At 45.0% G+C, this 15,172-nt stretch overlaps 1 protein-coding gene across 1 annotated transcript in view; it reads right to left on the bottom strand.

Annotated features, from left to right (window-relative positions):
- LOC118368527 (parkin coregulated gene protein) overlaps positions 1-15,172 on the bottom strand; it is a 258,968-nt gene that overhangs the window by 118,645 nt on the left and 125,151 nt on the right. The window contains exon 3 of the mRNA XM_035752689.2: positions 5,234-5,405. Within this exon, the coding sequence (XP_035608582.1) occupies positions 5,234-5,405 (172 nt within the window). The remainder of the gene's footprint in view (positions 1-5,233; positions 5,406-15,172) is intronic.

The raw sequence follows: 15,172 nt of genomic DNA, 5'->3' as shown, positions 1-15,172 counted from the left end.
GGTCCCAAAGATGCCATATCATGTAATATTGGGTAGAGACTTTCCTAACTTTGCAAAGTTAGGCCACAATAATGGCATATTTGAGAAGCCAACAACCCTGACCAAGCAGGAAGAAGCATGGGATCTTCAACCAAAGCCAAGAAAAGAGGTATCCCAGGGGACAACATCACAGGTGCTAGTAGGGGAGGAGGAGGATGAAGTGGCAAATCTCGCTGATAACAAACAGCCCAGTACTAGTGGGGCTGGGGTCGATCTGAATTCAGAGGACAACGATCTAGAACCAGCAGACCTGGCAGGGTCCTTGACTAATTTTGGGACGGCCCAAAACCAGGATCCAACACTGCAGCAAGCCAGAGCAGATGTGCAGGTCGTAGATGGTACTCCCATAAATGTTGGGATGATGCCTAATAGTTTTCCCCACTTCATCATGAAAAAGGGTTTGGTGTACAGAGTCTCGAAAATAGGGGTTGATGTGGTGGAACGGTTGTTGGTTCCCACCAGGTACCGGAGGACAGTAATGGATCTAGCTCATGGGCACATTCTGGGTGGACACCTTGGTATCGATAAAACCCGAGACCAGATTGTAAGGTGGTTTTACTGGCCAGGAATTCAAGCTGAAGTGGCTCGGCATTGTGGAGAGTGCCCGGAGTGCCAGTTAACAGCTCCCTGACCAGCTGTTAGAAGCCCGTTAGTGCCACTCCCCATAATCGAAACGCCATTTGAGAGGATAGCGATGGATTTAGTGGGCCCACTACCCAAATCCGCCAGAGGGCACCAATACATTCTGGTCATTCTAGATTATGCCACTCGCTACCCAGAAGCCATTCCCCTTCGGACGATGGCTTCCAAAAATATTGCAAAGGAATTGGTGCTCTTGTTCACCAGGGTAGGGGTTCCAAAGGAGATCCTTACCGACCAGGGGACCCCCTTCTTTGCCACAATATATATATATATATATATGTATATATATATATATATATATATATATATACCAATATGTGCCCTTTTTTCCGAGGCATTGGAAAATCTCCCCAATCTTTGTGGTTGAATCTGTGTTTGAAATTCACTGCTCGACTGAGGGACCACACAGATTGTATGTGTGGAGTACAGAGATGAGGTAGACAGTCAAAAATCATGTCAAACACTATTATTGCACACAGAGTGAGTCCAGGCAACTTATTATGTGACTTGTTATTAATGCAACCGCTGTGTCAGATTTCAAAAAAGCTTTACGGAAAAGCAAACCATGCAATAATCTGAGTCCGGCGCTCAGACACAAAAACAAGCCATGCAGATATCCACCATGTTGTGGAGTCAGTAAAAGTAAAAAATAGCGTTATAAATAATCACTTACCTTTGATGATCTTCATCAGAATGCAATCCCAGGAATCCCAGTTCCACAATAAATGTTTGTTGTGTTCGATCGAGTCCATTATTTATGTCCAAATACCTCCTTTTGTTAGCGCGTTTGGTAAACAAATCCAAACTCACGAAGCGCGGGCAGGCCCAGGCGAAAGTTCAGATGAAAAGTTCAAAAAGTTATATTACAGTTCGTAGAAACAATGTATAGAATCAATGAGCGCGCGTGATCAACTCATTGGACTCTGGCAGGCCTTGATTCAGCTCTCATTCGCCCCCACTTCACAGTAGAAGCCTCAAACAAGGTTCTAAAGACTGTTGACATCTAGTGGAAGCCTTAGAAAGTGCAATATGACCCCATAGACACTGTATATTCGATAGGCAATGAGTTGAAAAACTACGAACCTCAGATTTCCCACTTCCTGGTTGGATTTGTTCTCAGGTTTTTGCCTGCCATATGAGTTCTGTTATACTCATAGACATCATTCAAACAGTTTTAGAAACTTCAGAGTGTTTTCTATCAAATACTCCTAATAATGCTGCCCCCTATCCCAAACAGGTTTTAAGCACATTTTTACTCCTGAACTTATTTAGGCTTGGCATACAAAGGGATTGAATACTTATTGACTGAAGATATTTCAGCTTTAAATGTTTTGTTAATTTGTAAAGAATTTGAAAAACACAATTCTACTTTGACATTAAGGAATGTATTAAGTGTAGGCCAGTGACAAGAAATCTCAATTTAATCAATTTAATTCACAATTGGTCGGCAGGTAGCCTGGTCAGTAACCGAAAGGTTGCAGGATCAAATCCCTTGAGCTGACAAAGTAAGAATCTGTCGTTCTGCCCCTGAGCAAGGCAGTTAACCCACTGTTCCCCGGGTGCCGAAGACGTGGATGTCGATTATGGCAGCCCCCCGCACCTCTCTGATTCAGAGGGGTTGGGTTAAATGCGAAAGACACATTGTTGTACAACTGACTAGGTATCCCCTTCCCTTATTATTTTGCTAAGAAAACCTGCGGACCTAGGTTTGGAAACCCATTTGGGGAACCCTGTTCTAGCCTAATGTAGCCTCTGTGACAGGTGGGTGCAAGGAGGCGAGCGCACTCCACATTGACCTGAGTTCAGTTTCAGAGTAAAGGTCTATGACAACGGCACAGCCCATTGCGTATTCTCATCGGGTGACCCGAAGTCATGACTCATGATCATCAAAATTCACAGAGTCCAACAACGTGATTTAGCCAGTCGCAAGATAACAGCCCGCCGGCGCCAGCCAGATGGAGGCTTCTATATTAACGTCAGTCAGAGAAAACTTTCTGCCTTTCAGATTGCAGCCTGCACTTATTTTTCTCTCCTTCCTTGGAGTTCTATTGAAAAGTAATTAATCTGCAACACAGACATGGGCCGGCGGGTTTGACGCATGGCAGGCAAAAATGGGCCTGATTTTAATAAACCAAGAAGCTAATAACAAGCAGGCCATTTAAAATTCCATTATCACAGCTAGATGTGCGTTTTCATAAGGAATGGTTCACCTTTGGGTCTTAGGAATTTGTAGCTACTATATGAGGGAGTCAGTATGCATGAGTGGACATAGTGGCTACGTGGACTTGGGTATGAGTGTGTGTGTGTGTGTGTTTGAACACGTGTATGAGAGGATACAGATCTAAGCAGTATAGGCCTCGTACCACCAAGGACAATTTTTGAAAGCGAGGCATCAAAGCAATAATCGTCTCAGTCAAAAACACAATGTCAGCTCTCTTTTATTTATAAAACACATTAATCACATTTATGAGTTGTCGATAGTCTAAAAATCATATATCGATATGCGGGCATTTGGTTTTAGAGTGTTGTGAAACAGCTGAACGCATGACCAGACAGCAATCAGACTTTCTCAAATGAAATCAATTGGTAAATTAAACAAACTATGTGAATAAATTGAAAAATGGGAATTCTAGTGTAAATCAAGTAAACAACTAAAAGTCACATACACAAAAACCAAAACACATGTACACACACACACACCGTTGTGTCTTGGTGTTATGATGTGCACTGGGCCATGCTCTGTCCGTCCTCTGTTGCGACTCAGTAAGCAGTGTGTGTGTGTGTGAGTGTGTGTGTGTGTGTGTGTACTCTATTGCCAGGGTCAACCTGTCAGCATGTCTTCATGTCTCCAGCGGCCCTGCCTCATGTTGGTCGTTCCACCCCTCTGCCTCAGCAGGCGCTGAAACACTGAGCACACACACACACACACACACACACACACACACACACACACACACACACACACACACACACACACACACACACACACACACACACACACACACACACACGGCCAACTGCTCAAACTCACTTACTGGGCGCCGCTTAAAATCTCCCACTTTGAAACTGACACTTAGTTGGCTCCATTGCAAAACAAACCCTCTCAGTGTGTGGAAAGTTAGCGTATGTTTGTGTATGTGTGTGTGTGTGTGAGAGCATGTGAGCATACAAGCATACTGAATAATACATTATATATTTTTCTACATATAACAACTTAGAAGCCTGTGTGTTCGTCGTTTCATCCCTGTCTAAATGTTGAAGCTATTTTTGCTAGTTCCCGCTCACCCCTGGACGTGACCCACTAGCCTGCGGCCTGCCAACTGTGCGCGTGATTTCAGGACAAACCTGTAATGAACACGAAGGGAGACAGAGTGCTGGTTTCAAGCGCAGGACGCAGCGGGTGTTTATTGCAAAGGCCGACAGGAGGAGGCAGGTAGCTGGGTCCAGGGGCAGGCAGAAGGTCATACACAGGGGGTCCAAAAGGGCAACAGTACAGGCAGGGAATAGGCAAGTAACATAGTCCGGGAGGTCAGGAAATAGGTAGATAACAGGAAATCCGATAGGCTAAAGTACAGGCAGGGAATAGGCAAAAAGTGTCGTTAGTGAGGCAGCAAAAAACTACCATACACGGGAGGAGTAAATCACGGGAAAAACAGAGCTCCGAAAGACGTGTGTTACAAAACAAACAATACCTCACAGTAATACAAAGAAGAAGAACTGAACTAAATAGTGTGTGATAATGACATACAGGTGTGTGAACAGGTGGTTAGAATTCAGGTGATTGGGATCTGGAGACTGAGCTGTGTTCAGGGGATCTATGTGTTTGAGAGTGTGAGCTGGAAAGTGGTCTGGAAAGTGAGCTGCGTTCAGGGGGATCTAGGTGTTTGAGAGTGTGAGCTGGAAAGTGGGCTGGAAAGTGAGCTGCATTCAGGGGATCCACCTGTTTGAGGGAGTGAGTTGGAAGCAGACGTTACCGAACCAATGAGGTGTTGTCCTGCCGGACTCGCCAGAGTCAGAGAGGCAAAGCACATTTAAATGTAACGCGTCCCCATATTCATGGGAGCTGGGCAGCCTTGCCTTATGACTGGGTCTCATCCACTAAAAGCAAAACAAGAACACTTAGCCCTGCTGTCTAATAATAATAGGTCTGGAAGATGCAAGGAGCCATATGTGGGCTTTTCACTGAGGTCTTCACTGTGTGGATGGCAACAACTAGTGGCTGAAGAATAGGGCATTGGGGGTTTATCCATTGTCAATCCATGTCTTTCCGGCTTGTGGTTACTGGCCACACATTAGTAAATGATCTCTTTATAATCTTGTTATAGGAGATTTGGCCTAGATTTGCTGCGAGAGGGTTGTGGTTGTATGAAAGAGTCGTGTTTATGGTCTGATAATGTTGTGCCACTGTTCCTGCGATGTTGCTGTAATGTTTGCGGCCACTCAGTCTTGAAAAGGATGATGATAAGTGTTGTGGTTGCGTTTAACAGCAGTATCTGTGCCGTAATAACGTTACGTGTTTTCTGTGACGCTTCAATAACGTTTAGCCACTCACTTTTGATGGGGATGATGAGTTGGGGGATGACGGGCAGGATCTTGGTGCCCCCGTGCTCGAGCATGTCGTGGACCCCCTGGCGGGCGAAGAACTCATAGGGGTGCACAGTCTCACACAGCCCGTCGAAGAACAAAGGGAGGTAGTGGTGGTAGTCGAGCTTCTCGATCTCCACCTGGGACAACGCACACACACACAAACACACATTTCCATCAACGAGATGGCTTTGTAACAGCTAGCATTCCTGGAAACATGTTGATTCCAGCTCTGCAGACACAGACACGGCACAGACACACACAACGACACGGTCACCAGGGACCGAATGTGAGTGAACCAATGTAAGGGCATCTCCCCTAGTTCATCCTCTACATTGTAATAGAACACAGTCATGGTCTTTCCTCATCTTATGCCCGTTTGTTCTGTTTGTACTTGGACTCACACAATATCCAGGGCCAAGCCTTCTAACCAAGCCTGGCTTTAGGAGGTGTTTACAATACCAGTCACAGCTGAAGACAGCTGTTGGGGAGATCATGACACCCCTACATGTGGTACTCTGTGGGCCGACACATTAATAACACCTGTCTGTAACGCTGTTTAAGCCTAAACAGCTACACCAGCCTACACACATAAAAACATTCCTTCAGCTACTGAACCTGTGTGGATTACATGCTTTGATATTGGGTATGTTACAATGTATTGAGGTAGGCATAGCAGCAGAATGACTTGTGTTGTGATGAACTCGCACCAAACTTGACAGGAAAGGCCAGGTGACAAGGGCACCCCGAGCTACCCTTTCACACACTTTCCCTTTGTGTGTGAGTGTCTGTGTGTGTGTCTGTCTGTCTGTCCGTCTCTCTGTGTGTGTGTGTGTGTGTGTGTGTGTGTGTGTGTGTGTGTGTGTGTGTGTGTGTGTGTGTGTGTGTGTGTGTGTGTGTGTGTGTGTGTGTGTGTGTGTGTGTGTACGGGAGCCCGCGACCATGTGCGTGTGCTTGTCTGTGTGTTTGGAGCACATGTGTGTCCACAGAAGTTCTGGTTACAGTAGATTGTATGAACTCCAGAGCACTGTGGTGGCTCTATTGTTGGCCGAGGGGTAAGGGGGGGATCCTGTTTCATGTAATGAAAGCCAATCCTGTGTAGAGTAGAAGCAAACACCCCACAGCCCTGGAGCAGCCAGGGGTCTTAAAGGACAGCTGAGCCTCATCGTCCCAATCCCTGCTACACCTCACTGGGTCACTCTGCCGCCGAAATGTCACCACCACGTGGACCACGGTTGCTTTGATGTCTCCGGCTTTCGCAGGACCGCTCTAGAGGTGCGACTTCAAAGTGGGCGGACCCCCTGACACGAGTCGCGTGAGTAAACAGAGAGAGAGAGAGAGAGAGAGAGAGAGAGAGAGAGAGAGAGAGAGAGAGAGAGAGAGAGAGAGAGAGAGAGAGAGAGAGCAAATGGTGTGTTAGCAGAGAGACCGATAGGGCTGATTGCTTTGAGGCAATTTGTTGGCAAACCTTGACCTTTTACGGCTTGGTCAAGATCATCATTGTGAGTCAGCTCGGCGGGCAGGGAGACAAGAACAAAAGCAAATATGCGGCGGGAGAGAGTGGGGGGAGAGATGACACTGTGGCAGGACGAGTCACATAGGAACAGAGAAAACACTTCAAGCAGAGATACAGAGTAGAGGTCGACCGATTAATCGGAATGGCCGATTAATTAGAGCCGATTACAAGTTTTCATAACAATCGGAAATCTGTCTTTTTTTAAATACCTTTATTTAACTAGGCAAGTCAGTTAAGAACACATTCCTATTTTCAATGATGGCCTAGGAACGGTGGGTTAACTGCCTCGTTCAGGGGCAGAATGACAGATTTTCACCTTGTCAGCTCAGGGGATCCAATCTTGCAACCTTACAGTTAACGAGTCCAACGCAATAACGGCGTGCAAAATTTTGCGTCAAGCAATTGTCATTGTGCGTCAAGCATTGCGCTGTTTATGACTTCAAGCCTATCAACTTCCGCGATTAGACTGGTGTAACCGATGTGAAATGGCTAGCTAGTTAGCGCGCGCTAATAGCATTTCAAACGTTGCTCGCTCTTAGCCTTCTAGTTGTTGTTCCCCTTGCTCTGCATGGTTAACGCTGCTTCGATGGTGGCTGTTGTCGTTGTGTTGCTGGTTCGAGCCCAGGGAGGAGCGAGGAGAGGGACGGAAGCTATAATGTTACACTGGCAATACTAAAGTGCCTATAAGAACATCTAATAGTCAAAGGATAATGAAATACAAATGGTATAGAGGGAAATAGACCTATAATTCCATAACTACAACCTAAAACTTTTTACCTGGGAATATTGAAGACTCATGTTAAAAGGAACCACCAGCTTTCATATGTTCTCATGTTCTGAGCAAGGAACTGAAACGTTAGCTTTCTTACATAGCACATATTGCACTTTTACTTTCTTCTCCAACACTTTGTTTTTGCATTATTTAAACCAAATGGAACATCTTTCATTATTACCTTAAGGCTAAATTGATTTAATTGATGTATTATATTAAGCTAAAATAAGTGTTCATTCAATATTGTTGTTATTGTCATTATTACAAATACATTTTTGTTTTTTTAAATCGGTCGATTAATCGCTATCGGCTTTTTTGTTCCTCCAATAATCGGTATCGGCATTGAAAAATCATAACCGGTCGACCTCTAATACAGAGTGGCCATATAGGCTGCAGCAGACAATGTCATAATCAGTGGATTATAAAATGGTCCGATATCTGATAAAAAAAAAAAAAAATACATTAAAAGTGTTTAAAAAAGGGTCCTCTTTTTTAAGCTAAAATCCACTTACGGTGAAACAGCGCCACTGTTCGCCCCCCAGCGCACTTGTTATCGTTTTTGTTTTGTTGATGAAATGGAGGAGAGGAGCATTCAGAATGGTGAGGAGAGAAAAAATACGGTACACTGTTCTTCTATTGCGCATGCAATGCCTTTCAATGACGTCAGATGAAAAGAAAACAGTGTCAGCTGTTTCAAGTAACTTCTTTTGTTGTTATAATATCGTAAAAGGATGTACGCTTGTGCTTGACGCGTTACGGCTGTTCGATCCCAGCGGTGGACACATCTTATCCCTTACCTTAATAACCATTCTGAATGAGTGCCTTTAAACTTCATGTTTTAACATTGTTTTAGCATATCAAAAACCTTAATCCTTATTAACCTTCTGAATTTGCAGTTTGAAACAACTTACAAAATTTGATGTTGGCAGAAACGTGGATAAACGTCTAATTCTGCAGTGAGACTGTTAGAGCATGTTGGCAGTTTCCCCAAGTATGGATTCCAGCTTTAAATAGGAACCTTTATACGCAACTGGTGGCCTCAATATGAAATTTAAAAAACATGAGCTGGTGCACACCCAGAAATAATAGTTTGTGTGGAGGTGCTGACTTAACGGCGAAACTATAAACTATCAAAATAAATAAAGTCGAACACTCCATGTATAAACTCCCAGCAATGTATTAGGTAAATACCCATTCAATTGCTGGGAGTTTATACATGGAGTGTGCGACTTTCTTCATTTTGATAGTTTATGGCCTCAATATGAAAAACATATTACGATAATCTATCTATGGCATACAAGTCAAGGGGATTTAGAATTATAGCTGTGTGAAGCCTGTTCTGAGATCTGTGATAAGGGCCTAATCAAAATCGCATCAAAATGCAGAGGCAGACAATAGCCCAGAGTGGAGTAGTGATGGGTAAAGATCCCATAGGAGAACACAGGAAGCACTGGAGAATTACACACACAGACACACACGCATGCACACACACAAACCTCCCCGACCCCACCCACCCCACACACAAAACACACACACGTTCGGAGCCTTTGGCTGACCGGTAACGCTCACATTCACTCTTATCGATTGGCCGTTCAGGTTTGTTTGTCTTTAGGTGCCTCCAGGTTTCCCTACGGAGGGCCTTTATCGATGAGGCGGGACAGCAATAGACGTTCTTGAGCAGCAATTAGCCAGGCCGCGCAAAGAGAGGCCCACACATCTCCTCTGGTCAGTGTGGAGAGAGGCACAGACACGGCAGCTAAGCAGTTAGTAAAGGCTTCCTCATTAAAACACTTGACTGAGTCTGCGTCTAAAATAGCACCCTGTGCACTATGTAGGCTAGTCTAATGTGTTACTTTTGACCAGGCCCCAGGGCACTACGTATGGAACAGGGTGCCATTTCGGACAAACCCAGAGTCTCTGGGGCCTCCAGCCCATAGAAATAGAATTCATAGAATGTGTTATACCCATGTACTGTCAATGGGTGGGTGATGGAAGTCTACTTCTATGCTCTAGACTGGATTGGCAGCATGCATTGACTAACTATGTGCCAGCGCACCAAGTACACAGGGGAGAGTGGGGTGTGTGTGTCTATTTGTGTGCATGTGTTGGGTAGCCGGGTGCATAGAGTGTGGTGTGGGTCCCAGCTCAGCCTGTTTCTGTGGTAATCAGCCAGGTCGTTCAAGATTAATGTCGAAATTGGACGTCTATCTTGAAGACATGCCTTCAAAACCGGCCACTAGCGGCAACAGTGAGCACTATTACCATCAAATAGGCTTGGGTTTTGCTCGGGCGTTGTGGACGGGGTGGCGGATGGGCATAATTCCATGACTAATGACTCATTTGGGTAATCCCATGACTCTGGATCAGAAATTTGACGTTTGGAGCAACTTCTAAATGTAAAGTTTGGAGAATGTGGTTAAACATCTAATTCTGCGAGAGCTTGTTGGTGATCATTTCTGTTGGCCACTTCAGAGCAATGAGGAGGACACTGACCAAGGTGTGTGTGTGTGTGTGTGTGTGTGTGTGTGTGTGTGTGTGTGTGTGTGTGTGTGTGTGTGTGTGTGTGTGTGTGTGTGTGTGTGTGTGTGTGTGTGTGTGTGTTTGTGTGTGTGTGCCAGGCCATCTACCTAGAGCAGGCCTGATTTTCCATGGAGTGCCAAATTAGATAATATTTTTGCCATCACAGGCCAGAATCATATTACAGGATTATACATCTGTGTGACAGATATATCTACTGTAAATCACATCCAGATATGCTACTTATTTGACTTGTTTAACATGCACAGAAATAAACCACATCCATGTTCTCCTTTTGGTAGGTATTTTCCTTATTAAACATGCAATGAACTACACAGAGGGAAAAGTACACTGTGCATTCAGCACCATGGACAGAACTCTTGTTAACAGGTATGCACAAAACCACAAGAGAGAGAGAGCTCAACATTACATTTAAACTACAGTGTGAGGAGTGGAGTCTCTGATGGGCATTGACTAGAGCAGTGAAGTCAGGTATAGTTTCTGACGTCGCTATGCGCAGGATTGATGAGAGCTGAGAGTCAGTAAGAGACGATCTGTGCCTTGACTTGTTATATTTCATCACTGAAGGGTTGAGGCAAACAGTACAAACATCTTCTGAGCATGACTCCTAATCTTTGGAAAGTTTTGTTCATCGAGAGATGCATAAACCTCGACAGTGACATTGTTTTGAATAGTTCTCCAATCACAGCATCAGACTGAAGCTCGATAAGCTCAAATTGCAGGTCAGTGGGAGCGTTATCCACATTGAAGGTGGAGGAAACCAACAGCATGTCATTTTCCAACACTTTGAAATACTCAAAACGACGAGAAAAGTCACCGTTCAAAGCACACAGCAGCGATGTCTACTTCTCCCACTGGTCATCTGATAGGGAATAGTCTCGTAGTGTCGGGAGGTAGGTGAGATTGCTGGCTTCTACTTGGCGGGTCAGGAGGAGTAATATTCACTTGAAGGCTTTGACAAGGCTGCACATCTGATGAACAAAAAGGCCCTTCCCTTGTAGTTTGGAATTCAGTTAATTCATAAGGGCTGCCACAGTGAAGGCAAAATCAGCCAACCATTCAATACCTTGCAGTTGAGGGAAATCCACATATTTCCCTTTCATTTGCAAAAACTCAGCAATCTCCGACTTCAGGTCCCACACCCTTTAAAGCACCTTCCCCAAACTCAGCCATCTCACGTTTGTGTGGTTGGGGAGATCTACATAACCCGGCTCTGTCTCTTCAAACAATGAGAAACTGTCTGTGGTTTAAAGATTTTGCTCTTATGAAGTTTACCACTCTAGTGACTGTATCCACAACATGGCTCATTTTCAGAAAACATTTACAGAGTACCTCCTGAAGAATAACCCAATGAAGGAAAATCATTTTCTGATCTGTGTTCAGCTCAGCTAGTTGATCTTGCAGCACGTCTTCCGGATCCATGGACTGCCCATGGTCTCCGACCGGGTGCTACAGTTCTTGTCCCAGTTCTGGAAGGTGTTCTGTGCCCTCATTGGGTCGTCGGCCAACTTGTTCTCTGAGTTCCACCCCCAGTTCAATGGCCAATCGTAACGAGCCAACCAGGATCTTGAGGCTACTCTGCCCTGCCTGGTCTCCGCCAACCCCACCTCCTGGAACCAGCAACTGGTGTGGGTTGAGTATGCCCACAACACCCTTCCCTGCTCTACCACGGTTATATCTTCGTTTGAGTGTTCTCTGGGGTATCAGCCCCCGCTCTTCCCCAAGCAGGAGGAAGAGGTCGGTGTACCTTCTGCCCAGATATTTGCCCGCCGCTGTCGTCGTACCTGGAGGAAAGCCCGGTCGGCCCTCCTCAAGACCACCTCCCGGTATCGACAACAAGCAGATTGCCATCAGACCACGGCTCCCCGGTATCGTCTTGGGCAGAAGGTATGGCTATCCACTCGGGATCTGCCCCTCTGGGTGGAATCCCGCAAACTCTCCCCCCAGTTTATTGTCCCATTTCCCATCTCCAAGATTATTAGCCCCTCTGTTGTTCGTCTTCTGTTGCCCCATACCCTTCGTATACATCCCACCTTTCATGTGTCCAGAGTCAAACCTATTTCTCACAGCCCTTTGTCTCCTGTTTCTGTTTTTGTTCTCAGCTCCTGCTTTTCCCAGTCTCTCCTTTTTCTCGTACTCCTGGTTTTGACCCTTGCCTGCCCTGACTCTGAGCCCGTCTGCCTGACCACTCTGCCTGCCCCTGACCCTGACCCTGCCTGACGACATGTACATTTGCCCCACCTCTGGATTGTTGACCTCTGCCTACCCTGACCCTGAGCCTGCCTACCGTCCGGTAGAGTTGCCCCACCTCTGGTTTACTGACCCCTGCCTGCCTTGACCTGTCTATTGCCTGCCCCTGTTGAAATAATAAACTACTAAACAATTCGATGTGCCTGCATCTTCGTTGTGCCTGCATCTGGGTCTTACCTTGATTCCTGATAGTCTGTCCTTGTGCAGTTGTTATTTATACGTGCCTTCAAAATAAATGTCCCACATGCGGTGGGAGTTAAATCATTACACAAAGGAGAGTATTCATTGGGCTTTTAATGTTTTTCAAAACTTTACTATCGCAAATTCTTTATGTGATCTGAGCATACAGCCCCCGGGCCGGCCTTTGCCCAGGCCTGCCCTAGAAGAAAGCCACTGGGCTTCATGTAGGTCTCATTTATATTGGGACATCACCGACACTGAGAAAACCCCATTCATCAACTACTATAGTCACCATGAACCAGCTGTAATCCTGTAATCCAACTGAACACACACCCACATATGTACTGTACTCTCTGCTCCCAAATAGACCCTGTACACATATTTAGACAGGCATGCATCCAAACATTCAAGAGGGTAGCCTATTCTCAGGCAGGAACACACCCATTGACAGAGGGGCGCGCACACACACACACACACACACTGAATTGTTTTGATGTGTACACAGTGGTCCCATAGGCCTTTTCAGGCATACTTTGCTATTATGGTTACTAATCATTAGCCATTGTAATTGAAAGGCTGTCCCCATTAGACCATGTTCCTGTTACTGCACAAATCCTGCTACCGTTAGCAGGATGATGAGAAAGCTTATAGAGGCAGAGGCGGAAACTTTGCATGGCAGTGCACTCTTTCTGTGTGTGTGTGTGTGTGTATGTGTGTGTGTGTGTGTGTGTGTGTCTCTCTCTCTCTCTCAGTTTTCTCTTTCTCTCTCATATCACCTTTCAAGCCTTGCCAAAGAATCACAAAATGCCTCAAGTAGGTTCATTCACAGCACAGACACACATGTGAGCAATAGACACCTCTCTCTTTCATCCCCCTCTCTCCCTGTCTCTCTCTCTCTAAACATGCAAACAGTTTATACACAGCATCGCAACAACAGACATCTGCCAAGGCATAAGCTGCTAAGGTACACATACACGAAGGGCCTTTGGGCCCTGTCCTTACATTAAAGTTTATGGGGCCTGACAATTCAAGCCCGGTTCGACCCAAGACCGGTGAGCTGAAGCCTGAGCCCAGTCCAGCCTGACATCAGAGAAATGAAATGAGCCCGTACCCGGAAAAAAAGTCAGATTTCTAGAAAACAGTATTGATTTAAACTGGTGTTGAGAACAATGTGGCGGAGGCGGACAGCACCAGAGTGAGGAGATGAGGAAACAGCCACCGGGCATAGAAAAAGCGCAGAGAGCCGAAAGCTCACCTTAGTTATGATCAAGTGAACAATGAAAATATTGGATATTAAGTAGGCTAATGCAATTGAATGTACGTCATTCTTGCTTATACTGAAACTCTGAAAGTCATATCCAACTGTTATACTAATTTAAAACATTTGTAATGATGGAGAGGTGAGTCGGAAGCAGGTGCAGGTGAAACGTTTTAATAAATCAAACAAAACCAAGAACACGACACTAACATAAGGCAGTTTGCAGATACACAAGAACAATACCAACTGGTGAGTGAACCTGGGAGAGTGACATAATAAGGGGAGGAAATTATGAAGGTAATGGAGTCCAGGGGTGAATCATAATGACTGACAGGTGCGCGTAATGATGAGTGCCAGGCGTGCGTAATGATGAACCCCCAGGACCGGTGGTTAGTATTCTGGCCGGAGGGGAGCCAGAAGCAGACGTGACAACAATGGTCGTGTGTGGTAACCTAGATGTTCATTTCGGCACGGTTTTGGTTGGTTTTCACTGAATATACGTTTGGATTATTTGGTAACAATTAGGCTATGGAAGTGTTAGCTAAATTGAAGTGAGCGCTCATGATCACCTTGATTCTAGCTCATGTTGCTAGCATGTAATGTAGCTTGACAAGTGGATTTTGCTCTTCACTCGCGAAGTAGCCTGTTCTACTCCCTACCAAAAGTCTCTGACTTGTGAGAATCAATCAATGTGCTTTTGTTTCAGTGAATCTCCATCTGTATATTTGGTTAGTTAATCTCGGGTTAGTTAATCTCGGGTTAGTTAATCTCGGGTTAGTTCATCTCTTGATCTTAAACCTTTTAGTATGCGATCATGTAGCCGAAATCAGGGAGTATTATTTTGCTCCTGATTTACATAGCAGCCTTATATAATCTACCTACCTATCGAGCTGTGGGAGCACGTCCTGTTAAGATCTGTTTTAACGTAACAGCCTCCTTCAATATAATCAATCATTCATTCATGTCATTAAACAGCATACAAGTCATTCATGTGTTTCAAGCTTTGAATTTTAAAATGAAATAAAGGGAATATTAAATAATGAAACAATAAATAGATAACAAGATTTCCGGCCTAAAATTCATTTTAATTAGCATTTTAAAAGCCCCATGTTTTGAATGCATGTTTGATTAGGAAAACATTTGGATCAGTCATGGGTCAACTTTCGATAGTTCACAAGGTCCAGCAAGGCACATTAGTAGGATAGTCATAGGCTGTATTTTGTTAGGATGTATCAGCGTAAACGGATGCTATTGGAATATGGGCTTGTCCTGATACTGAGATGCGCTGCCTGTCGAGCTCTTGTGGAACACCGTTCTCCCGACTGCACTCCAGCCTATTCGTATTGCAATTTGAAACATTTGAATCATCAGAAAAATAACAAATGTCTCTTGC

This window comes from Oncorhynchus keta, chromosome 35 (assembly GCF_023373465.1).
Source record: "Oncorhynchus keta strain PuntledgeMale-10-30-2019 chromosome 35, Oket_V2, whole genome shotgun sequence".
NCBI lineage: Eukaryota > Metazoa > Chordata > Actinopteri > Salmoniformes > Salmonidae > Oncorhynchus > Oncorhynchus keta.
This window is presented reverse-complemented; position numbering and strand designations above follow the sequence as displayed.